The sequence below is a fragment of the Lycorma delicatula genome, chromosome 3 (assembly GCF_047948215.1).
Source record: "Lycorma delicatula isolate Av1 chromosome 3, ASM4794821v1, whole genome shotgun sequence".
NCBI classification, from domain to species: Eukaryota; Metazoa; Arthropoda; class Insecta; order Hemiptera; family Fulgoridae; genus Lycorma; species Lycorma delicatula.
Genome location: NC_134457.1, coordinates 210,549,257 through 210,576,815, shown reverse-complemented (window position 1 = coordinate 210,576,815; position 27,559 = coordinate 210,549,257). Strand labels below are relative to the sequence as shown.

General features: G+C 31.1%; 1 protein-coding gene across 3 annotated transcripts in view; it reads left to right on the top strand.

Moving 5' to 3' along the window:
* The window catches only part of Ask1 (apoptotic signal-regulating kinase 1), a 140,651-nt gene that overhangs the window by 91,977 nt on the left and 21,115 nt on the right, over window positions 1–27,559 (top strand). For all 3 annotated transcript variants that reach the window (XR_012755838.1, XM_075361440.1, XM_075361439.1), the window contains 2 exons: window positions 18,944–19,202; window positions 21,010–21,168. Coding sequence is in view for 2 of the 3 variants with exons in the window: in XM_075361440.1 (XP_075217555.1) it covers window positions 18,944–19,202; window positions 21,010–21,168 (418 nt within the window). In the remaining variant the exon portion in view is untranslated. The remainder of the gene's footprint in view (window positions 1–18,943; window positions 19,203–21,009; window positions 21,169–27,559) is intronic.

The following is a 27,559-nucleotide window of genomic DNA, read 5'->3' as shown; positions in this document are numbered from 1 at the left end:
TAAAACTTGGGTAAAATATTAATACATAGTCTTCTATTTTAGATAGTCTTAGCTTGCACTTGCTAACAGACTCTGTAGATTATTTTTCTGCATATTTATTCTTATTGTTAATATTATGTTTCTGGGCTTAGTTTTTCTTGCCTGTGGCTTAATTACAGGTAACAGTTTTTGTAGGCTTATATAATTTAAAAATATAGATAAAATCGACATAAAGAAGGTTCTAAGATATAAAATGTAACCTTTTCTAATCATTTAAATTAAAATTTTTGAAGCTATTAACTAAATTAAATAAGTTAATTTTTTATAATTTGGTGTCAACTTCTAAAAATGGAAATTATAGAAAAATTGAGTATCATTTTTTTTATTAGTTTTTTTAGGTTGTTTTGTTTTATTTACTTATTCCTTTTTAATAGTTAATTAGAATTCTACATTATTATACCCACTCCCAATTTTTTCTAAATTCCTTAAATTCACTTTACAGATTATCATTAAAATAATTTTCTTAATTAACTATCTAATGAAATAATAAATAATATTTTTTGCGGATTTCTAAAGAATCAGTAGAAATCATTACTGCGCTCAGTCAGAATTTCACATATTATTATGGGTAACAGTATCAAAGTAGGTTGTTAAATAGCAGTATTAAACAATTGATGCAGTCACAACTTAAAAATTATGAAAAGGAGGTAGAAAAAAAACATAATTATCATAACACATTATTATCATTAGAATAGAATTTTTTTTCTTTCTGTCTGAGTTGAACTATTGTCTTCTAATTACAAGAATACATATATAATACGTGTGTTTCAAATAATTTTTTAAAATAAATTTTTATAAACCAGTTAATTAGAATTGAATATATTTATTTTTTTATTATGGTAATTGTTGATTCTTTTATCACTAAGTAATATACCTTCACTGTCATTTTTGTCATATTCTTTGCAGTTACTTTAGAAAAATGTACTTAATTACTTGGTTATATAATGTGGGTTATAAAATTTCTTATTTTAGTTATAGTTGATTTTTTCTTTTACAAAATAATATCATTTTTACATATAATATCTTCCAGTTACGCAATTTTGTCAAAATGTTTGTGCTTCTCAGGTAATGTGTGTCAATAAAATTAAAATTTAATAAGTGAAATTAAAAATTTTTACATGACTTTATAATTTCATTTTTAATAAACCAGAAGTAACTTTAAATTTCTTTCTGTTTTATGGTTTACTTAATAAAATTGGGCATCTGATATGAATTTAGTATAACAACTTATAAGCGCTTTAAATTGTCTACTTTACAAGATGCCTCCACTTCATTATCCAAAAGACAAGCCGTTGTAAGATTTAAGTAAGAATTATTATAATGAATTTTATTTACATGATTGATATTTAGTACTTTTTTTTATCAATCTTGCATTTTTTATTAATGGTTGCATGATTATAAAAATATTGTTTAATTTGTGTAGGTGTATCTTATCAATTTTGGTTTTTTGTGTTTTTTTAATTTAACACTATTTTTTTGGTTTTTTAATTAGTGGGTTTTTCTTTTGAATTTTTTTGTTGATTTAGCTGTTGGAACATTCATTAAAATTTGTATTATTTTACTGTGTTTAAGAGATTAAATTCTTAATGAATTACAGTTTTTAATTTCACAAACTGTAAGAGTGCAATCGGTGTATCATTTATTATTGTTTTTTACATGGTTTATTTTCTGGGTAATATTTTAAGCATTGGTATTAGTTCCTCATCTATTTTGCTAAAGGCAAAACTATATACTCGGTGATGGCAGTCTAGCTGAAAAATTTAACAGTAAGTTTCAGCGGCGCTTTAATTTGTGTGAAAAAATTTTTTTATTGTAATATATGTTTTAGCCGAATGCAAGTTGGAATCTGTAACATGCTGCATCCGTAGCGGACAAAAATCTAATCTCCTGAAAAATTGTGAACAAAATGGATGCTAGCTGCCTTGAAGAGGCCTTGAGTTATCCCCTTGTTAGGGTCATTTGTCTCATGCTGTGGTTTCTTCAAGGTTAGATCATCCTTTTTCAGCGTTTAACCCTTTTTCTTATCCTTGTATATGTAATCGCTTCCTCTTGGTTTTGGGTTCTGTGTTTCTACAAGACTAGGCTAAGGATATCATCATGACCCTAAATCATTGAATCATCAACATGATATGGTGGTCTGCTTGTTTATATTAAACCTATAAAATTATAGGAACGTAAAATAGAATTAAAAAAGGAAAAAGCTTATTAAGTTTGTCAATCTCTAAGTCATTGGTATCATTAGAGAAACAATTTAATCACAGCCAATTTTGCGTCTCATTCTACAACGTTCCAAGAGATAACCTTGCTTTGCAAACACGGCAAATCTATTTCATGAGCTTTCTTATTTTTTTACTTATGTAAAGCAAACAGACGTCTCTTTTGGATAGTATTAAAGCAAGTAGCAGGTTCCATTTCCACGTACAACTTCAAGCCAGTAGAAATAGATGTAGGAAAAAATGTTTTGGGTCATATTTCACCTGGTGGTTAGAGACCAAAGCAATGGATAAATTATGTGAAAAAAATCACCAGCTTTTAATCTTACTTTTATTATCAGTGTGAATAATTTGACTGTTTACTCCAGCAGTGTTTAGAATAATGAAATAAGATACAGTGCTTATTGGCTCTGGGTATATCATAGCAGGCATACATTTGATCTAAGAGTCCATTCCAACTTAGTATCAGTACATTCCATTTAGTTTTACTATAAAACAGCAATATCTCTTAGCCCTATTTTTTAACATGTCATCATTATTAGACTGGAGAGCAGATGAATATTTTCCCTTCTGTTATTGTAATGTTAGCTGTTATTATGTTATTTATAACATAAAATCAAAATTATTTATTTTTCTGAAATAGATTATAAAAATTATATATTAAAATTCAAGGAAATATTAAGTTTAAAAACCTATGATTTTAATAGTGGGAATCTACCAGATCTAAAACAGTCTTGCTAAGTACAATGAACATAACAAGAGCATGACTAAAGAGCACATGGTTCAAGGCCAACCAATAGGGGAGTTCAGAGCTGTCACCCACATAAATTTAAAAAAATATATAAAATCTCTTAAGATCTCAGATTGTCCACAACTAACAAAGGATAAAAAATAAACATACCTATCGGATCGCAGACTAACTTAATACTCTCCAAATGGCACTTTTAAGTAGCTATAGTACTAATTTAAAGCTGTCCTAAAAAATTATTTAAATTCAAAAATAGTGTACTGTGTAGATAATTATTTAATGGCTGAATTGCAAATTTGTATTTCTTGTTTTTGCCATTGCGTTGTAATATTTTATGTTAGTTATATGTTTTACGTTTACTAACTTACATATATGATAAAGCTGCCTCTTCTGTGAATTTTTTCTGAAAATTATGAAAACCACACAGTGCTAAAAAAATTATTTTTTTCAAGATGTGATTGTATGTGGGTTGCATTCCTTAGGTCTTTAAAAACTACATTTTTCTTATATACTTATATCAATATAGCTTGTTTAGGATTATTATTATAAATAGATTAATTAATTCTTATTTAAATATATATGTGTTATGTTGTAGTGTATTGAAAATATATGTTATACATTTTTATTGTAAATAGTAGCTTTATTTTAGAATTGGTTTTGTTTGGGTGAAATGATATGACACCTTCAAGTTGTACTGCACATGCAATTTATTTTTATGTTAAAAATAACGCATCATTATTTGGATTCATGTCTTTTTTATTATTTGTTAAGATTACATGCGATTGATATAACCTACTTTAACAAAAGTTAGAGAATAAACTTATTTTAGTTTTCTTTGCTCATACGCTTTACAAAAATTGGTAACAGGACAACAAATTAAATAAACCTGTTTCTCTTGTGGTAAAAACACATTTTTTTAATTAATACTATATTTTAGCAAAAAATTCAAAGGATGAAATATGAAACTAATAGAATTTTATATAACTTTCACAGATTCCTTTTTGTATTTTGAACTAGGTTCATTCCTCCATTTTGCAGGAACAATTATTTGTCATTTTTGTGCTGTGGTTGTGTTTTCATAGAGGATTTTAGTGGATATTACATTTTTATCCACTAAAATCCTGTAAAATGTAAGCCTGTAAAATTCAAAACAATTATCTTATAAAACTTGGAAAACTGTGGTTTTGAAGCCAAAAAAAAAAAAGTAATACCTCCCTTAATAGGCACAGTATTGGATCGGTTTAAAGTGGTTGTTAGTCCTCTTAAACACTACTTAAAACTTTTATCTTAAACAATTTTTGATATGACCAACCCTTACAGCAAGGGATGATCAAAATGTTGCTGTAATTACAAGAAGATTGGGCTTGTTATATGCTAAGCATGTGAAACTTTTTTCACATGAAACTATTGCAATATTGAGTAAATTTGTAGTTTTTCTTAAATTTAAGGTGGAAATATTTTTTATGCCCTACTTAGCATTGGTGAAATCTACCTTCACCTTCAGCATGCTGAAAGGGATTTTTTTCTACACTATTTTACATTATTTGACAGTTTTTGTATTAAGCTAGTCTTTATGGTCAGATCTTTGGAAATAATTTAATATATTTTTTGATGTCAATATTTCTTTCTCTCTTTCCTTGTATGATAATCATGACAACTTAATTCGTTTTTTTAGGCTAAATAATGTATGTATATAAACTTATTAACTATAAAAAAATATTGTTTTTAAACCCGATTTTTTAATTTATAATGTTTGAACACTATAATTTCAACTTAACAATTTATTATATGTAATGCTTTAATACAATGTATATGTGGCTATGCCCTCAATTGAATATTACATAACCAGAACCACATAAAAGGAGGCGTTGGCATATTTGTAAGTCAAGAGCTGTTGAACATAACAGTGAGTCACAACTCAAAAACCCTTGGTATTGAGCCTACCTGTGAGGTTGTGCCGTAAAACTAATCATTAATAAGAATGGCATTTTCATAGTTGAAATATACAAACCACAAGGAAACTGAAGGAATCCAAGATGTGATCACAGAAGTTCTTGAAAGCTTGCCTGTATGGAAGAAAAAAATTATTGTCATGGGGGATATCAGCGTGGACTGCCTTGAGCCCAGCATAAACATCAACAGGCTTGACTTACCACCCACACAAATCACTCCACATAACAGAACTTCTATAGATATGAACTGCACCAATCATCCTATAGCTGAACACGTAAGTAATTTTTACTTATATTTCAGATATGCAGGACAAATCCACTCCATAGATATTGGAAGGAATGATATCACCAGGATTACAATTGAGCAAAGAAAATACAGTGATAACATTATAAAGAAACAATTGTGGGATAATGTCTACAGTTGATCATCTGTAGAAATTGTTTACAATGTCTTCTTTGAAGTCTTCACATATAACCTAGATATTGTATGACCTTTAAAAAAAACTGTTTCTAGAAAATGAAATAAAATTGTAGAAGGAACATTTTTTGCAAGCTCAACAAAGGTACCTTTTAAGTTCATCACAAGAGAACAAAGTGAAAGAATTCCGAAGTAAAAAAAATATGACCTCTACTTAAAGAACTCAAGAAAGAAAGCAACAACCAAAATTATAAATAATACTCAAAATAAGACCAAAGCAATGTGGAAAATTATAAATCAAGAAAGAAACCACAAGATTGCCAAAGATTACTCTCTTCAGCTGGAATAAAATGGAACAAACACTGAAAATCCTGTTTTAATTGCTGAATAATTTAACAACTGCTTTGTAATATAGCCTCTCTTTCTGTTTAGTCTTTGGAACCACCGTAAGGCATTACTTCAAAGGATGAAGGAGGATGATATTTGTGAGTGTAAATGAAATGTAGTCTTGTATCATCTCAGGTTGACCATTCCTGAGATGTGTGGTTAATTGAAACCCAACCACCAAAGAACACCGGTACCCATGATCTAGTATTCAAATCTGTATAAAAATAACTAGCTTTATTAGAATTTGAATCTTAGAACTTTAGACTTTTATGTAAATATAGCCTACAACATCTTGGAACTGTACAATAAAAATAACAAACTAACCAATCATTAACCCCCCTCACTATATTTTACAAAAACAATTTGTACTCTGGCAGCTGCCTCAGTGGTATCAAACATCATTAAAAGCTTTCAACCTAAAAACTCAAATGGTTTTGACATTTCATCGAGCCTACTTAAGCACTATATAGAAGAAATTGTACATCCACCAACTTACATTATAAACCTTTCACTCTCACTAGGAAAAGTACCTTCAAAATGAAATATGCCAAAGTGTACCCCAAATACAAACACGGAGACAGAACAAAACAAGAAAATTACCAACCATAGCTCTTCTGCCCACCTTCTCTAAAGTCATTGAAAACGTTGCTTTTGACAGATTGCTGGACCACTTCAAAAGGAACAATCCCTCAAGAACAGCATGGTTTTATTGCAGAACATTCAACAGGAATTGCTGTCATAAGTGTAGTAGAATACAGTAATCAGGTGTGAAGTTGGAGAAACATCAACTACAATATTTTTAGACTACGGTAAGGCCTTTGACAGAATTTTTCATGACAAGCTTCTCACAAAATTAAAAAAACTTGGAAGTAAAGGACAAAGCTGCAGACTGGTTTAGGAACTGTGTTAAGGGCACACTAGAAGTAAAGTCAAAACAACCAAAGTTTGAGCAGAACACACTACAAAATCTAATAAACTATTTGTAAATAGAGGTATTCCTGAGGGATCAGTTTTACAGGCTGTTCTACACATTGTATGTGAGGGTTATTCAAAAAAAGACTAAACTTTTTAAATTGCATGCCAACTTCTGCAGATGGTGTGCTCCGGCCACTGTGTGCACCTAACAGCATATCTTGGTAACATATTGCCTTTTACTGGGTTCCGATCTATGCATTAGTAGTCAAACAACTACCGATTGAGTGAGTTGTGCATAAGCTGCTCATAGATTAGTGAAAAAGCAAAAATTAACGAGTTGGAGGAACAAGTATGAAACTTTGCATAAAACTGGGGAAAACTGTCACAGAAACATTCCAAATGCTTAACCAAGCATACAAGGATGTATGCTTGAGCCGAACACAATGCTATGATTGGTTTAACTGTTTTAAGGAGGGCAGAAGTTTGGTTGCCAAAGATACAAGGACTGGACGATCCTCCACATCAACAGAAGACCAACTTGTTCAGAGTGTGTGCACTATAATTTATCAAAATCTGTGTGTAGCTGTTCATGAGGTTCTTGAAAGAGTTGGCATAAATATAGGATCTTGCCATCAAATCCTGGTTGAAAAACATGGCAATGCATCATGTCTGTACAAAATTTGTGCCGGATTTGTTGACATGACCAGAAGCAGAATCAGGTTGTAATCTGTCAGTAACTGCTTGCAAATGCAGACGACAACTTCCTTAAGAACAGCTTAACAATTTTACAATCTGATTGAATAACAAACAACAATCTGATGAACAGCTTATGCATGTTCTCACTCAATTGGTAGTTACTCTACAACTAACAATAGATTAGAACCCAGTAAAAGGTGTTACATTACCAAGATATGCCATTAGGTGCTCATGGTGGTCAGAGCACCCCCATCTGTAGATGTTTGCGTGTAATTTAAAAAGTTTTTTTTAACAAACCTCTTTATGTCAGTGACTTTCCCAACTACTTAAATAACTATTCTGTATCTCTTATATATAAGACTATTCTGTATCTCTTTGATGAGATAAATTTAATTATTGACAGTCATATATATTTCAGTAGTTGACGGGATGCACCTACTCATTTTAGTGATATATGACAAGTGGGCAGTGGGACACACAAGCAAGTGGTGTGTGGTACCATGCTTATTCTGCTCACGCTTTTAGGTTAGCTCTAGGAGCTAGTTAGGACACTGGTTGCTAAACTGTTTCAAGGCTCAGTAGCTGTTTGTGGCACAGACATTCGGTCTTATGTTTTAGGGCGACCGAATGGGGTGGTAGTGGGAGAAATTCCAAGCAAACCAACCAGCAAAAAAAAAAATCTTATATATGCTAATGGCACTGTAGTGATTCTGAAAAATAAAACCGCTGAAGAACTGGAAATCAGGACATTCATATCAATGAATATTGCCCAGCAGTATCCTGATACAAATAATTGGACACAAAATAAACTTAAAAGCCAACAATTAATCTTGGGAAGAAGAAGGATGAGGTGATGCATCCAACTGACGTACAAAGAATAGAGGAAGCAGAATACCTTGGTGTGATAATTGACCACAACCCTTACCTGCATAGTGTATATGTAATAAATTTTGTGAAACAACTATTATTTAGTATTAATTGAAATTGTAATTTCAAATTATATTATTTTTGGATTTTTTAGTTTAATTTCTGTTAATCTTATTTAATTATTCTGGAATCTCTGTCTAATTTTATCTACGTTTAAGTTAACTACAGAGCGATTGAAAAATAGACCCTCACAAGAACAACATATACACTGAGGCATACATGCCTGATCTTAAATAAATTGCAAAAAATTCTTATCTTTTAGTTCATTACTCCTCTGATATTGTCGAACAATATTCTCCCTAAGTCGGAGTTGACCATCCTTTCGTTTATTTGTTTTTTGTTGCCAATCATTTAATCGCTCTTTGGTTTGATATAATTCTTGTGATCTTAATTTGTGTGCACATTCTTTCATTTCAGCAATTGTGTAACTGTCCACTTTATTAAAGAATTGGAGGATTGTATCTCACTTTCAAATCAAATGAAGTACAGCAAAAAATGTGTATATGTAATTTAATAGGCGTACAAGGAAGTCATGTGGTGTCCACATCAGATTTTTTAGAAAAGATATTTCTTGTATTACTGTAAAATGTTTCATTTTTTATTATTTTTTTCTTTTATAATATATTACGGTCATAATGTATGTAATTAATTGTTAATTACCAGTACTGTTTTTATACTATTTGAAGCTGATTAAGCTAGTTATAAAAATTAAGTAGTTTATCCTAACTGTTTATCATTAATAATATTTAGTGCAATATAAATAAAAACAGTTTTTATTAGTATTGCATGATCTGTATTTCCAGATGATTCATGAAATTAACACCTTGCTAGCATTTTCTTAATGCTTGTCCTATTGTAATACCTGTAATTATTCACCATAAGAAAATTTTTGAGGGCTTCTTTTAAAATAATTTAAAGATGTGTATACAATTCTTTTAATTATGGATTCAAGGAGTTCAGACATCCATGTTGCTGTACTGTTTAGTGTTTTGAGTTCAGACATCCATGTTGCTGTACTGTTTAGTGTTTAATGCTAGATCCCAGATCCCATTAATTAGATAACTAGTACAGAAATATGTTTAGGATAGACTCAGATGTAATATAACTTTTGATAAACTATTTTGTAATCCATAATATTAATATAATGTAAATAAATGCAAAAAAATATGTTAGGAAGCTTTCCCTGGCTTTTTCATGCACATGAAATTTAGCCCAATGATTTAAATTAAAAATTATCTTTTTCTGTACCACTATTCATATTTTCTTCTTTCTAAATAGAAAATAATAAAATTATTTTACAGATTTACTATAGAATATTATTTACATTCACTACAGAAAAATGTAAAAATTTGCACAAAATTAATAAGTGTATTCATTCAATGGTGTCATGAAACATTGTTATAAAAATCAACTTGGATGAATATTTTGAGGGTAAAAAATGACAACAATTTTATAGTGTAGCAGTAACAATAAGTCAAATATAGATTAATACTTAATCACAAAAAACAATCTTATTAAAATTTCACAAGCTGCAAAATTAAATATTAATTAAAACTGGCAGGGCTTCCAGCATCATTTAAAAATATTTATTGAAAGAAAAATTTTTAAAAAAATCTTTCTGGTAGGTTCTTTTTGTGGAATCGTTTTTTGAATTCGTTTGTTTTCAAATACTTTTGTAACTTTAGTCGTCCCTCCTTCTGTAATATATTTTTGATCTATTCGCATCCAGAAAATTCTTCATTTATAATAACAAATTATAAGTTAAAGGACAGTTAAAGTCGGTAGCTTAAACTTAGAAAGTTAAAAACCCATTGAACTATGCTAATTTTTGTCATGATGGTCAACATTGGACATTATTTAAAACTATTACCTTTTCAAATGTTAAAACAAATCAAAATTAAATAAATATTTTTTCAATACTTGCATACAACATCATTTCAGAAAGCTGCAAGAGAACTGGAAGCATTATGTAAGTTTAGCAAATGTTTTTTTTGATTTGGTTTATCATTTAAAAAGTTAATAGTTTTAAATAATTCATTGAACTTATTTTTAGGGTTGAACCTATCTCTTCCATAAGAATTAAAATTGTTTCATGCTTTGACAATACCTCAATTAGAGTATGCTATTAAAAACAGTTTAATTCCATATTTCAAAATATTAAATGTTAGAGATGTATCAAATGTTTTGTATTAGAAATGGGAAATATTTTATTTAATTTTACAAAATTTAATGATTTTTGGTTAAACCATTCTTGATAAATGAACTAAAATATAAAACAACACATAAAAAAAATCTATAGCCATAATGTTTTTAGTATAATTTTTGTATTTTAATTCATGGGATTCCAAAATGTTGTATCATCCAGGAAAGTAAAAAAGGAGCGTAAAACGTAACAATTTTATTGGTAAAATACAAGGGTAAATCAAATATAAACTGGAATTCTTGTCTTATAATGTATTGAAGGATAATAAAAATACATACTCACAATATTATTTTTCTACATAATTTTCTCTTTTGAAAAATATTTTTCCCAGCAGATAGGTAGCTTTTTGATCCCACTGTCATAAAAGAAGATTGGTGCAACATCAATAAATTTTGTAAGAACACTTCAGTAGCAGCATTTTCTTTAAATTTCTGTTGTCCAAGTGCTTCTTTTTATGGCCCAAACAAATGATAATGGCAGAGTGATAAGTCCAGATGGTATAGAGAGTACTCCAGTGTAGTCCAGAATAAGGAGCAATTTTTTCTTGAGTTTGAGCTGTGTCACGGGGCTGAGCATTGTCGTGAAGCAGAACGACGTCTCAGATTGGAAATTGACAATCTTTTTTGACAATATGTGAGTTTTGCTTCATCTAAAAGTTGGCAGCAGCATGCAGAATTCTCTGTGTGATCTTTATGGAGAAAATCAATGTACAAAACATTTTTGAAATCAAAAAATACTGTGACCTGAAACTTTCCAGCTGATAGTCAAGTTTTGGCTTTAATGGGTGCAGTTTTTCCCCTTTTGCCACTCCATACTTACCTGTTTTGATTCTGATGTGTAATGGTGCACCCAAGTTTCATTGCAAGTTATGATGTGAAGCAAAAAGAATTCCTATTTAGCTTGGTAACAACTCAATAACTGCTGGCACACCTCTAGCTGATGGAGCTTCTGTCCTTTGGTGAGAAGACGAGGGAACGATCACACTGCCACTTTTTCCGTCATCACACTGCCATAGCTTATTCTGATCTCAGAAACTATTTCTGTAATTGTTAATCAATGGTTGTCCTTGATAAGGTGAGGAACCATGAGAACGTTTTCAGCAGAAGCACTTATACTTGGGCAACATTGGTGACCTTAATTTTCAACTGGTTCTCGTCTTTCCAAAAACTGCTTATGCCAATCATACACTTGAGTCTTTTTAAGTGTGTTGTCCCCAAATTGTGCTTGAAGTATTCTCAAAATTCTCAGATGGTTTCACACCCTCTACTGTGAGAAATTTAATAATAATAAATTGCACAACATGTGTTTATACCTCCTGTTCTGATGTTGTGAATAGTGACTAACAAAAAGTAACGAGCTGGCTTTCTAAGATTGGGATCCCCTTCATGCATCCCTACATACAACACTGAGAAGCCATGCCCCTCTCCATTAGCTGTGTGTCAACGACACCAAAAATTCCGGTTTATACACAGTCTGTCCCACAGGAAAGGTGACTGATTTTATATTCGTGAACTACTAATGCGATCTGTGAACGCATGCATGAATTAATAACTAGCATGGTATTTTGACTACCTTCCGTTTTAAATTTAACAGTGCTGGTATCACAGACTGCTCATAGTAACCAAAACTTTAACATTTGAACTTTGGTCATGAAAGGAGCAATGGAGTATTGTGCATACATTAAGTTTTTTTTTAATTGGGTAAAAGTGCCACAGAAACTTTTAAAATGATACAAACTGTATATGGTAGTGGTAAGCAATGAGTCGTAAAAATGTTTTCAAGTCATATGCAAGGTTTCGTGATGGTAGTGAGAGCATTGAAGATGATCCATGTCCAGGAACATTATTAACAGTTCGAGTAGAAGAAAATGTTCAAAAAGTGGCTGAAATTCTTCAAAATAATCATTGTGGATCTGCCAGGTTAATTGAGGAGATCACTGGAATTCCTAAAACAACTGCATCACATTCTAACTGAAAATTTGGGCAAAAAGAAGATCTGTTGTTGCTTTGTGTCCCACTCACTCACTGATGGTTGAAAATATTGCAGATTGGAACACAACAGAGACATGAAAAGATCGGTCACTGTGGACTCAGATTTCATGTCAAGCATCATAACAAGTGATGAAACATGGTGTTTTCAGTATTTCGAGGGTTTTCATCGTTTTGATACGATTTCAGATATCCAGTGGGCTACGACCATGGTACTGCAGGCAATTGCAAAGGTAGAGTATCAGAATTGTTTCAAACAATTTTTCCAATGTTTCTAGACGTGTATTGACTCACAGGGAGCCTATTTTAAATAAAAAGTCATATAAACTAAAAATAAATGTTTTGTATTTTATTTCACATGCGGCACCTTTCCTGTGGGATGGACTGTGTATTGATTCACCCTTGTAATAACAGGAAAGGAATAAGAAAATTTTTAATTTTGTTTAAGAATTCATCTTTGGAAGATAAATTGGGGAGCTGATAGGTCATGTATGTTGCAATTTTATTATTCCTTAGTTACTTCCTGTTGATATTACGGTTGTATTGCCTACTCTTCAGTGTGTAATACCACGCTGAAGATGTTAAATGCTGTACATCACGCTTCTCTTAGTCTTACTGCAGGGGCTTTCAGATCAAGCCCTGTCATTAGCATACTTGATGAGTATGGTAAACCAACACTTTGGGATAGACGTGACCAACTTTCAGCATCTTACTTTGCCCGTCTTAAAGGGCAACTGAATTACCCAGCTTTTACTGCGGTTCTTGTGAATTCTAATTCACAAAGATATGAAGACCATCCATATTCCACTGGACATATTGGTGTATGTATCCGGCGGTTAATACAGCTTTTAATCGTCTTTAAACCTCCTTTTTTCCAACGTATCCCTGTTCATATCCTCTGTGGAGAATCAACCTTATAAATTTTATTTTTGATCTTACCATGTACAAGAAACAATCAACATCACTTATCATCTTTCAGTAAAATTTTCACTATATTCTCTCCAAAATAAACCCAGATGCAATAATATACATAGATGGATCGAAACAGAATGATACTGTTGGGTGCGCATTTATTCTTAATACCAGAATCCCAGAATCTATATGTTTGGTCTGCCTAATATTACAAATATATTTGCTGCAGCACTATGCCATCAATAAGGCTTTAAATATCGTTAACCCAAAATTCTGTTGGAAGATTTTTACTATAGACATCTGTTAGTCACCAAAACTTTATAACGCAATCATCGAGTTGAACCTCCGTAACACACAAGTGAGTTTCTGCTGGATCCCTAGCCACGTAGGAATTGTGGGCAATGAACGCACAGATTCTGCTGTGAAGGTCGCATGTAGTCAACCTTCCTTCATCAATCGTGTTACTACATACAGTTTTAGCAATTGTGTTAAACATGCTCTTCGAATAAAGTGGCAAGGTGACTGGACTGCCACAGTGGATAATAAATTCTGGTACATTAAAAACACTGCGTTGCCATGGAACTCGTCTTTTAGAAAACTCCGTTAAGAGAAAGTAGTCACACTGATGTCTAATGTCAAAAGTAAATGCACCAACATGTGTACGATGCATCTGCTGCTTGACTGTACGCCACATCCTTGTGGATTGCATTTGTTAAGTGGCCTTGCTTCATAAATTTAAATTGCCCAGGAACATTCGTCAAATCCTGGGCAATGATAAAGAAGTTTTGTACTGGTCTCTTTATATTTTAGAAGTATTAATATTTAACATAGCTTTTAATAGTGTTATGTGTTTTTTGCTGTGATGTGTTTGATTTTAAATTTACATTTGCTTTTGTTATCTGAGAAGGAGCCTTTTACAGTCCTCTCGGGTTCATTATATTTATTTTGTTTGTATATATATATATATATATATATATATATATTATTTATTTTTAGTGATATTTTATGTGTTATTAGTTGTTAAGTTTTAGCTTTTTAATTTTTTAGTCTTCCCTTTATCTGAGTAGGAACCCTTTACACCCTTCTTGGAATTTTTTAAACTTTTTTTATTGTAGTTAAATTTTATGTTTTTAGTTTTAAGCTTATTTTTAATTTTATTTTTATGGCTGTGATATTAGTTTTAAGTGTTTTTAAATTTTTTAATTTTTAAGACAGTTTTTTCTATTTATTTTCTTTTATAAAATTTTATTCTGGGCGATGACAACGCCAATCTGTTTTTTACCCACCAAAAACACACAAAAAATATAAATTTGATAGACTTCATGAAACAGTTTATAACTGAAGTTCAATAATATTTGTTTAGTATGATTCACTGATTTCTTCCTTAGCCTTTTCCAACAAAAAGTGTGGAATATGTATATTCCACACTTTTTGCATTTTTATTAATGTTTTTTTTTAAATATTTATTCATTATCTTTATCCATGCTTAACTAAAATGATGACTAGGTTTACTAAAGGAATTTGATAATTTAATTTCTCTAGAAATCTGTAATAAAGTATTCTGTTAAGATGGCTAAATGAGTAACTGAAAAGATGTACGATGCAAGTTTAAAAAATGTTATTTTGGTTAATATGGAGTAGAATACTTCAAATAAAAAAATTGTTGTTAAGAGTTAAAATTTTAATTACTGTGTGTTTGTATTTTTTGTTTATGTTTCTTGAGTCCAAAAATGCAAATAAATTTGGGATAGTTCTTCTGTATACTGAGTGAGTAAGAGAGAGAGTGAGGGGTGTGTGTAGCAATGCCAATGCCAACAAAACAGACTTTGCTTACTATCTCACGAGTGGATGAATTTATTATAATCATGAAATCAGTAGTTACAGTGACTTGGTACTTGCGGTATTGAAGGTTATTAATTTTTATCAAATTCATACAAGGTGGTAGTTCTTTAATCCTTGACTATCATCTAAAGGTTAGTGCACTTTGATGAAAACTTCACCACAGAACTTTTAAAGAATATTAAAAACATTCTTCTATTGAAGAAGTGATTTTTTTTTTTTTTTAAAACCTATCATGCTCTGAAAACATTAAACAGTTGAAATGATTACATTTTAAAACTGAAATGTTGTTTATGTTGAAATACATATGAAGTGTGATTTGGGTGAATCTTGGGTCCAAGTGAGTAAGGAGGCTATTTATTATTATTATTGTTATATATTTTTTGTTACTTTTTCATCTCTTACATAATGGTCAATCAATATTAAATTGAATTTATGAAAATTTGATTAGAGTGGGATGACCCTTTTCAAACCATTGATTAACATATCATCCCAGCTGCAGTTTGGAGAAAAAGTAATTGGAATCCCTAATTAATGATTACTGATTAAAGAATTATTACTAATAATTTTAAAAAGTTTGTAAAACTTCCCATTTTTCCTCCTTATAAAATATTACATACTTGTTCAGGATTTAAGTTTTTTTGAAATTTTTATATTTTAAAGTATAAACAACTAGGAAGATTAGTAATGCTGGTGCTAGAGTAATTATAGGAGGAAGGGAGTAATTTTTTTCCCCAATGATCATATTTGTTGGTTTTCTGAAAATTAGACAAAGTAATGGGTTGGCTCCTTTCGGGTACATGACCACTACTTGAACCATATGTATTTTGTTGGGAATCTCACTTGGTCATTTTTAAGTACTTTTCTCCCTAAAAAATTATCATCTTCATTTCTGTCAAACATCTATTAATGCAGTTTGCAATTGTTAAGAGAAATAGTAGGGATAAATTTATTCAGGAAAGTTAAACTATCATGTTATTAGCTTCTCTTTTTACTATTTACATTTGTAATGATAGTAGACTTTATTACAAATAAAATTATTGGATGGTTGGAAAATGGATAAAAACACAAAACTGTAGTTAAATACATTTGTAACTGAAAACAGGAAGCAGATTTTTTATTTAACCTTTCTTCATAATAGGTGTAATTTTGTTGTCACAACCTCAGTGTGCATGCATTGTTTAATTATCTGAAAAATTGATAAATCTTTTAATAAATACTTTTAAATGATATTGAGAGCCGTGCAGCCCTTGTCCCTTTCATTTTTAATTAATATTAATTTTGAAGCTTGTAAATTTTATAAGATTTTGTTTTTTGTGATCGAGTATTTTTATTTTTAATTAATATTATTAATCTATATTTCACTTATTGTTACTGCTATACTGTAAACTTTATTGCATGTCAGTCAGAGATATGTTATTAACTTAAATTTTCAAGTACTTGTTAAGTTTTTTGTTAATAGTGATTAGAAAACATTATTGAGATATTGGGTACAACTGTTGACATTGATTGGTAGTTTGAAGTTTCAAGATTCAAGAGTGTTGTTGTTAAGTGATTGTTTACTGTTAATAAATGTTTTTAGATAGGGAATCATCAGTTGATATTGGAATAAAATACAATAAATGTAGATGCATTTTCTGTTTTTATGTTAAATAATTCTTACTTAATGTTATGTTTTCATTTTAGTAATAATGTGACCTCATTAATTATTGTTTTATCATTTTGTATACATTGTAACAAATCATAACTTTTTTGTAGTAATAAATTTTTGCTAATTCATCTTCAGTAGTGCTTTCTGGATTTTGAAATTAAGATAAATAGTAGGGATAGATATATTTCTTGCTTTCTGGGTTTATATTGTTATTGCCCTACAAGACGCTGGACAACTCTACAGGAGGCAACAGTATAATACATATTAAATACTGTTGACATATAAACAAATTAGTTACATTATTGAAATGTTGCTTGCAGCAAACGAAAGTATATTAGATTATACGTATATTAATATATTTATAATGTATTATACATAAGGTCATATATTAATGTATATACATAATTATATTCATGTATTAGATTAATAGCCAATCATTTGAAAGATTTTGATCAAATAAGAAAATTAATAAAGAGAATTTAATTTGCTATGGTTAGCTGGTGTTTTTAATTAATTGTATTATTGAAACATAACTATTTTCTAAAATTTCAAGTTGTGGAATGCACCTGTTCCCCTCCCCCCCCCCCCACAGGCTTAGGGAGAAAATTGTTATCTTCATAATTTGTTGACTATACACAAATGTCATGAACATGTCTAGATTACTTTGAAAAATTGACTTGAGAGAGCTTACAAATGATTTAAAGACTTTATAAGACTAGTAATTTAAAGATAGACTTAAAAACTAAAAATACCTAGAAATTGCTTATGTTTAAAACAGTTGTATAGAGGAAACTTTGTGGTTGATTATGTTGAGGTTCCAAATAGATCTTGTCATGTGTACTCTATAATTTTACGAGACCATTACTTTCTTTCAGTCACTTAATGTTTATTTATTTTTATGTTTTTATCCATTTAATAAATGATTTTATGTTAATTCTTTCTAGTGTTCGTATGAGCCATAATTTTGCTACTTCAAAACAATGGTGTGTTATGCGATGATGTATTTAATCGATAAATTTGCCATTATTAGTTCAATACTTCCTTGGATTAGTTCAAATCGCTTTGGTCATTTTAGTTAATCTGATACTTAATAAATTATGTATTATAATTATCTTTATTTTTCCTGTATGAAGTTCAGCACATGAAAATTGAAATCCAGAGTGTTGTTCTCGTGCATTCTATAAAAAATTAGCAGATTGTAACTATGGTCATCTAGAGTCAGAAAGAGGTTGTTTGATTACTTATGCCTAAAATACGACACCCGTTGGTATAATTCGGAAATTTTTATTAAATTAGTTTTAAAAATAATATAAAAAGAATTTAGATATCGTAGCATTCAGTAGCTAATGAATTTAGATAAGCTCCATTATTCTAGTTTAAACAAACATATACTCAAAATATTTCCATAAGTAGACAAATTTTACTGTCAAAAGCTAATGTTTTAGCCACTTTTCTTAATAAAAGTAGTCTTACTTGTTCTGTATTTATATGAAGAAAGATTCTTTGTGAAACAATATTGTTCTCTGAAAATTAAAAGGAGAACCTCAAGGTTTTCATGTAGCTATTAACAGTAGCTAAATAGTTTGGCCAAACCTGCAGAGACAGCTACATTGATAAATAAATTTTTAAGACTGATAGAACTGTATTTTTTATTAACCAACTCCAGAAAAATTATTTTAAAGTAAAAAATGTACTGGGAGTTATATTTCTGGATCCTATATTTTGTTTTTTTCTGTTCAAAAATATATTGGCAATAGAAAGCATCAGCTTTTAATTGTAGCAAAACAGATAACTGTTTCTAGAACATAAAATGTTTACGATGATGATTGGATGATAGCCAATAATCTTGAAAAAAATCTGAATTAGAATAACAAGTAAAAATGTTTATGGCATTAATGAGTTATTTATCCACAATTTTTATTGATTAATAGCTGCAGATTGACAGTGAAAAATTACGTTTGTATTTTGAATTTTACTGCTTGTTTCATCACATTATACCAAATTAGAATTTTAATTTGATATCTTTTATATTTATTTATTTTCTTATGATTGCAGCTTACCTAATTCAACTTGTGACTCTGATCAGACACTGACTAGGCGAAGTTCATCAGGTGGCCTTATGTCTCCTGAAGTTGATGGAGGTCCTCGATGTCCTCCTGGTGCTCCTACTGAACAAGACGGATTTTATCTTCTTAAAAAAGACTCACAAAGAAGAATGACTTTATCAAGAGTGTTAAGTCAGGATCAAAGTAATATTTGTCAAGTTTGGTTGATGAATATTAACAAAGATATTGGAGAAACTGTACTAAATATGGTATTATTTTTTTTTCTAGTTTTATCAATATATTATTTTATCAGAAATTCTGCATAGAATTTTATATGAGAACTAAAGTTTTATAGCATGTTTTTAGCAGCATACAGCTTCTAGTTATGTACAGCTATTTTAGTGGGAGCCTTAATCTCCTGTTTCATAGCTTATGAATATTCTCTGTGAAACTTCAGCTAATGCTTGGGTATCTGAATACTACGTTTGAAAGTCTGTCTGACACTTTACAGAATATCCTCATTGAGAATTGTTGGTCTAAAGAGTTATGACTAGAAAATGACTCGAGTAACTATGTAAAAAGTTTCAAAATAGCATTTGGCACTTAAACTGTGATGATACAATTGATAGTTTTTTTGTTTCTTGTCTGTGCTATAATAAAAAAAAAAACTGTTCTGTTAGTCTGTGTGTGTAACTTTCCATAGAAATAAATATTATCCTTGGGTTAACCAAGCAGTTCCTATAATCAATTCAAATCTAGAAGAAAAAATAAGAATCTAGTTAGAAATAAAATCCTTGTCTTCTTTTAATACTTCTTATTTGTTTTTAGTACCTTTAAAATATACCATAATTTGGTGTAGAAAATAGTTATAGTTTTGAGTCCATAGTCTAGATTTGTTTAATTTTAACTAATGTTACTGTATCTCTATTGACACTACCAAAATTCAGCATAATGGTCTCTTTACAAATAAAAGGGAATAAAGTTGCCATTAAAATTGAAATTTTATTGTTAATAATACCCAAAATTGTGTGTTTTGTTTGTTGACAATAGTCTAATTATCTTTGCTTAGGAGGTTGCACAATAAGCACCCTAGTCCTAAGTAGAGGTTTACTTTTCAGCCACTAGACAGGAAAAACAGTTCCTGTACAGGTTTATAGGTTGAACCAGTTTCATTAAACTACACAGTTGCTAAAGAAGCAACAACTCTTCAGATTTCCAAACCTTTGGGTATCTTCAGAAATCCATTGGGCATCTCACCAAAACATTCAGATTAATCAAGGTAAAAAGAAAAGATAATTATTGAATACAAAACCAAAAAAATTAGATTATTATGAAAATAAATAATTTTTTGTAATATAAAAATGTTATGTAGTAAGATGGAGTTACATTTAAATTCATGAAGTGTCTTGTGAAGTTTTATGTTGGGAATGTACTTCTGCATGTAAGACATGGACACAAAGAATAAGATAAAAAGAAAGGCTAGTGGTGATTGATGTGTGGGCGAGGGGAAGATTAAATGGGCAGACAAAAAGTGAAAGATAAAGAAGTAATGAGGAGAGTGGACAAGAATATAGGCTTAATCTGAATAATTTATAATAGGAAAGCTAACTGGGTATCATGAGAGGAGAAGGATTGATTAAAACAGTTCTAAAAGTTCAGTAAAAGGTAAAAAATTAGACATTGGAAAACAGTAAAAATTGTAGACCATCCAAACAGAAATGAAAGACTGATGATGAACAGAAAAAAAGTATTACAAGGTACTGTTTAAAAGAGCAGATATATGTGTAATTTATAATAAATGCTGTTCATAAAGTTACAGTTGTAGCAAGGAAGCCACAAATATTGTGTATCCCAGTAATCGTGTTGCTGGGTTATTTTACTGAGTATTTGCGTTAAAAGTTAAAGTAAATCTGTGTATGAAAATGTTTGACTCCTTTCTGCTGATGTTCCAAAACTAAATGTCTAATTTAGTCAATTATGCAGCAGGTTTTTTTTTGGGTGAGAGAGGGTGAAAACCTTAATGATTAACTTTTACTAATATATGATGTTGATTTGTTGTTATTATATTTGTTACAGAGCCATCTTGAAGTATTAATGAGAGGTTTAAGAGATTATATTGCTGATCAAAATAAAGAAGTTATTGAAAATGCAATTCATAATCTAAAAGAAGAATTAGACTTTGATTCAGTGGCTATAAATCAGTTGCACTTGGCTCTTTACTTGTTTCAAGATGCGGTAAGTACTGCAAAATTAATACTGGTTACAGATATAAATTAATTCTTTGCTTTTTATTACTGCCCTTGTTGTGTCATAACTGCATTATGCATAGTGTTTTGGTAATGACACAATGCAAGGTAGAGCATTATTATTTCATTATTATTAATAATAATAATTTTACAATTCAAGTAGGTTAACTTTTAAAATTAAATTAATATTTTTACGTTCTTTTAAACTCTACAGCCTCAAAACAGGTTAGCCTAGTTATGGAAGAGCAATTATTATTATCCTACCAATTATGAAACGATGTCATTAAATGAACTCTAACAATAAACCAATGGGTAATGTGGAAATTTAGATACAGTGTAAATTATTTGTAATTATGTCTTGTGGGTTTTAATTAGCACCTTAAATATCAATTCCCGCTCTATGAATCATGAAACCTTGCCGATAGTGAGAGATCTTGAGTGGTGCTCAGTAATACAGAGTAGCTGGACCGAAGGTGCAACCATATCGAAGTGATATCTTTTAAGGAATGATTCCTAAAAGAGGGCACCAGCTCTTTCAGTAGCTGTTAGGGCATAGGTCAGGAAAACTTAAACGACCATATTGACATCACTCAATCCTCTGAGTACTGCGCAGCTGAAAGCAATGGAAAACAACAGCTGTTTTTTTTCCAAGAAAATGTAACTCTGCATATTTTCATGTAACAAAGATGGAGGCCCCTTCCTTGGTAAAATATTTTGGAGGTAAACTAGTCCCCTGTTTGGACCTCTGGATGGGGACTGCCAGGGAAGGGGTCACCAGAAAATTAAAAAATTAACACTCTACAAGTCGGAGCATGGATTGTTGGAAGTCTGAAAAAGTTGGTAGATGATAAATTTAAAGAAGGAAATGTGTAGGTTAAATGAAGATTTAGCGGGAATTAGTGAGGTTCGATGGGAAAATGACTTTTGGTCAGGCGATTTTAGAATAATTAACTTAGCAACAAGGATAAATCAAAACCTAAGCCGACAACGAGTGATAACATCTATGACCCTATAAGTGCTCATCATGATGATGATGATGAAATACAGTGTTTACACAAAGAAATTGATGAAGCAATTAAACAGATAAAAGGAGATGAAAATTAAATATTAGTTGGAGATTGGAATGCAAGCACTGGAAAAGGCAAGGAAGGATATATTGTAGGTGAATACAGGCTGGCAAAAGAAGTGAAAGAGGGGACCGACTAGTTGAGTTTTGCCAAAGTATAATTTAGTAATTGCCAACACCAGTTTAAAAACCATAATCGAAGAATATTCACATAGAAAAAGCTGTGTGAAAAAGCAAGGTATCAATAGCAACCACAATTTAATGATAATGAAATGTAGATTTGAGTTTAAAAATCTGATAAAAGGTGTTAGATGAATTGGTGGAATTAACAGAAGCTTGAGGAAGACGGGGATAAAGAAGATTTTTTAGGAGGACATCACAAGAGGTCTAAGTAAAAAAGATAAGGTAGAAAATATAGAAGAAGAATGGAAGAATGTTAAAAAGGAAAGTATTAAATCAGCAGAAGCCAACTTAGGCAGAGTAAAGAAATCTGGTAGAAAACCTTGGATATCAGTATATTGCAGCTGATGGATGAGCATAGAAATATAAGAATGCTAGTGATGAAGAAGGTAAAAGGAACTGTTGACAATTAAGAAATACTATAAACAGGAAGTGCAAATTAGCGAAAGAAGAGTGGATTAAAGAAAAGTGTTCTGAAATGGAAAGAAAAATGATCATTGGTAAAATAGACGGAGCATACAGGAAAGTTAAGGAATATTTTGTGGTGCATAAGTTAAATAAATAATGTGTTAAATAAAGATGGTACACCAATTTATAATACAAAAGGAAAAGTCGATAGGTGGGTGGAATATTCTGAAGAGTTATGCGGAGGAAATAAATTATAAAGTAGTGTTATAGAGGAAGGAGAGGAAATCAAAGAGGATGAAAAGGGAGATAGAATACTGAAATCAGAGTATTTCATAGAGCATTAAAGGATTTGAATGGAAGAAAGGCTCCTGGGATAGACAGAATACCTGTAGAATTACTTTGCAGTCCAAGTGAGGAAGCGATAGATTATTATACAAACTGGTATGTGATATTTACAAAAAAAAGGATTTCTGTCAGACTTCAAAAAGCGTGTTATTGTCATGATTCTAAAGAAAGCAGAGCAGATAAATGTGAAGAATACAGAACAATTAGCTTAATTACTTGTGCATCAAAAATTTTAATTAGAATTCTGTACAGAAGAATTGAAAGCAGAGTGGAAGAAGAGTTAGAAATAGACCAGTTTGGTTTCAGGAAAAGTATAGGGACACGGGAAGCAACTTTAGTGCTCAGATTAATAGTAGAAAGAAGTTTAAAGAAAAATATACCAACATACATGGCACACATAGACTTAGAAAAGGCATTTGATAATGTAGTTTGAATTAAAATGTTCAGCATTTTAAAAAATTTAGGGTTCAAGTATCGAGATAAAAAAACAATTGCTAATATTTACAGGAACCAAACTCAAAGAAAATAAGAAAGAAGCAGAAATGAAAAAGGAAGTGTGACAAGGATTTCCCTATACCTGTTATTTTTTAATCTTTACAAAGAACTAGCAGTTAATAATGTTCAAGAACCATTTTATTTCTGGAGTAACAGTGCAAGGTAAAAGATAAAGATGCTATGATTTGCTGATCATATATTAATTCTAGCTGAGAGTAAACACATTTAGAAGAAGCAACGAGTGACATAGATGTAAGTCCTACACAGGAAGTACCACATGAAAATAGAGAACAAAACAAAAGTTATGAAATGCGGTAGAAATAAAGTAGATGGACCACTTAATGTAAAAATAGGATGAGAAAAGATTATGGAGGTAGAAGAATTTTGTAATTTGAGAATTAGAATTACTAAAGATAGATGAAGCAGGAGCAATATAAAATTCTGAATAGCACAGGCAAATCAAGCTTTCAGTCACAAATATAATTTGCTTACTTCAAAAATTAATTTAAACATCAGGAAAGCATTTTTAAAGGTATATGTTTGGAGCGTAGCTTTATATGGAAGTGAAACTTGGACAATCAGAGTACCTGAGAAGAAAAGATTATAAGCTTTTGAAATATGGTAACATAGGAGAATGTTAAAAATCAGATGGGTGGATAGAGTGACAAATGAAGAGTTGTTGTGGCAAATTGATGAAGAAAGAAGCATTCGGAAAAATGTAGGTAAAAGGAAAGTCAGATTTGTAGGCCACATCTTAAGGCATCCTGGAATTGTCATTTTGGTATTGGAGGAGCAGATAGGCGGAAAAAATTGTGCAGGCAGGCAACATTTGGAATATGTAAAACAAATTGTTCAGGATATAGGATATAGGGGGTATACCGAAATGAAACAAATGGCACTAGGTAGGGAAACTTGGAGTGCTGCATCAAACCAGTCAAGTAACTGAAGACAAGAAAAAAATATCAATTGTTATTGCTGATTATGGCAAATTTTTTACCAAAATATTTGTGACTATTATTAGTATGTATTGTTTGTTTGTACTATATCAAACATACTGTCGCATGTTAGCGGCTCGATTAGAATATTGAGAAACTAACAATTAAAAGAAATAAAAAGAAATGGATAGGGTAAAGGTGGATATAGTAGGAATTAGTGAGGTTCGGTGGGAAGAGGAAGGCGACTTTTGGTCAGGTGACTTTAGAGTAATTAACTCAGCGTCAAATAATGGGCAGGCAGGAGTAGGTTTCGTGATGAACAAGAAGATAGGGAGAAGAGTGGAGTATTTCAAGATGAATAGCGATAGAATCATTGTAATAAGGATAAAATCAAAACCTAAACCGACAACGATTGTTAACGTCTATATGCCTACAAGCGCCCATGATGATGATGAGGTAGAGTGTGTATACGAAGAGATTGATGAAGCAATTAACCTCGTAAAAGGAGATGAAAATTTAATAATAGTTGGAGATTGGAATGCAAGCATTGGAAAAGGCAAGGAAGGAAATATAGTGGGTGAATACGGGCTGGGCAAAAGGAATGAAAGAGGGGACCGACCGACTTATAGAGTTTTGCACGAAGTATAATTTAGTAATTGCCAATACCTAATTTAAAAATCATAATAGAAGAATATACACTTGGAAAAAGCCAGGCGATACTGCAAGGTATCAGATAGATTATATCATAGTTAAGCAAAGATTTAGAAATCAACTCGTTGACTGCAAAACTTACCCTGGAGCAGACATTGATAGCGAGCATAATTTGGTGATAATGAAATGTAGATTGGGGTTTAAAAACCTGAAGAAAAGGTGTCAGATGAATCGGTGGAATTTAGAGAAGCTTGAGGAAGAGGAGGTAAAGAAGATTTTTGAGGAGGACATCGCAAGAGGTCTGAGTAAAAAAGATAAGGTAGAAAATGTAGAAGAAGAATGGGAGAATGTTAAAAAGGAAATTCTTAAATCAACAGAAGCAAACTTAGGCGGAATAAAGAGAACTGGTAGAAAACCTTGGGTTTCAGACGATATATTGCAGCTGATGGATGAACGTAGAAAATATAAGAATGCTAGTGATGAAGAAAGTAAAAGGAACTATCGACAATTAAGAAATGCTATAAACAGGAAGTGCAAACTGGCAAAAGAAGAGTGGATTAAAGAGAAGTGTTCAGAAGTAGAAAGAGAAATGAACATTGGTAAAATAGACGGAGCATACAGGAAAGTTAAGGAAAATTTTGGGGTACATAAATTAAAACCTAATAATGTGTTAAACAAAGATGGTACACCAATATATAATACGAAAGGTAAAGTCGATAGATGGGTGGAATATATTGAAGAGTTATACGGAGGAAATGAAATAGAAAATGGTGTTATAGAGGAAGAAGAGGTAGTTGAGGAGGATGAAATGGGAGAAACAATACTGAGATCTGAATTTAAGAGAGCATTAAAAGATTTAAATGGCAGAAAGGCTCCTGGAATAGACGGAATACCTGTAGAATTACTGCGAAGTGTAGGTGAGGAAGCGATTGATAGATTATACAAACTGGTGTGTAATATTTATGAAAAAGGGGAATTTCCGTCAGACTTCAAAAAAAGTGTTATAGTCATGATACCAAAGAAAGCAGGGGCAGATAAATGTGAAGAATACAGAACAATTAGTTTAACTAGTCATGCATCAAAAATCTTAACTAGAATTCTATACAGAAGAATTGAGAGGAGAGTGGAAGAAGTGTTAGGAGAAGACCAATTTGGTTTCAGGAAAAGTATAGGGACAAGGGAAGCAATTTTAGGCCTCAGATTAATAGTAGAAGGAAGATTAAAGTAAAACAAATCAACATACTTGGCGTTTATAGACCTAGAAAAGGCATTCGATAACGTAGACTGGAATAAAATGTTCAGCATTTAAAAAAATTAGGGTTCAAATAAAGAGATAGAAGAACAATTGCTAACATGTACAGGAACCAAACAGCAACAGTAACAATTGAAGAACATAAGAAAGAAGCTGTAATAAGAAAGGGAGCCCGACAAGGATGTTCCCTGTCTCCGTTACTTTGTAATCTTTACAAGAACAGTTTAGATTCAGAGTAACAGTACAAGGTGAAAAGATAAAGATGCTACGATTTGCTGATGATATAGTAATTGTAGCCGAGAGTAAAAAGGATTTAGAAGAAACAATGAATGGCATAGATGAAGTCCTACGCAAGAACTATTGCATGAAAATAAACAAGAACAAAACAAAAGTAATGAAATGTAGTAGAAATAACAAAGATGGACCACTGAATGTGAAAAATAGGAGGAGAAAAGATTATGGAGGTAGAAGAATTTTGTTATTTGGGAAGTAGAATTACTAAAGATGGACGAAGCAGGAGCGATATAAAATGCCGAATAGCACAAGCTAAACGAGCCTTCAGTAAGAAATATAATTTGTTTACATCAAAAATTAATTTAAATGTCAGGAAAAGATTTTTGAAAGTGTATGTTTGGAGTGTCGCTTAAATGGAAGTGAAACTTGGACGATCGGAGTATCTGAGAAGAAAAGATTAGAAGCTTTTGAAATGCGGTGCTATAGGAGAATGTTAAAAATCAGATGGGTGGATAAAGTGACAAATGAAGAGGTATTGCGGCAAATAGATGAAGAAAGAAGCATTTGGAAAAATATAGTTAAAAGAAGAGACAGACTTATAGGCCACATACTAAGGCATCCTGGAATAGTCGCTTTAATATTGGAAGGACAGGTAGAAGGGAAAAATTGTGTAGGAACACCACGTTTGGAATATGTAAAACAAATTGTTAGGGATGTAGGATGTATACTGAAATGAAACGACTAGCACTAGATAGGGAATCTTGGAGAGCTGCATCAAACCAATCAAATGACTGAAGACAAAAAAAAAAATTAA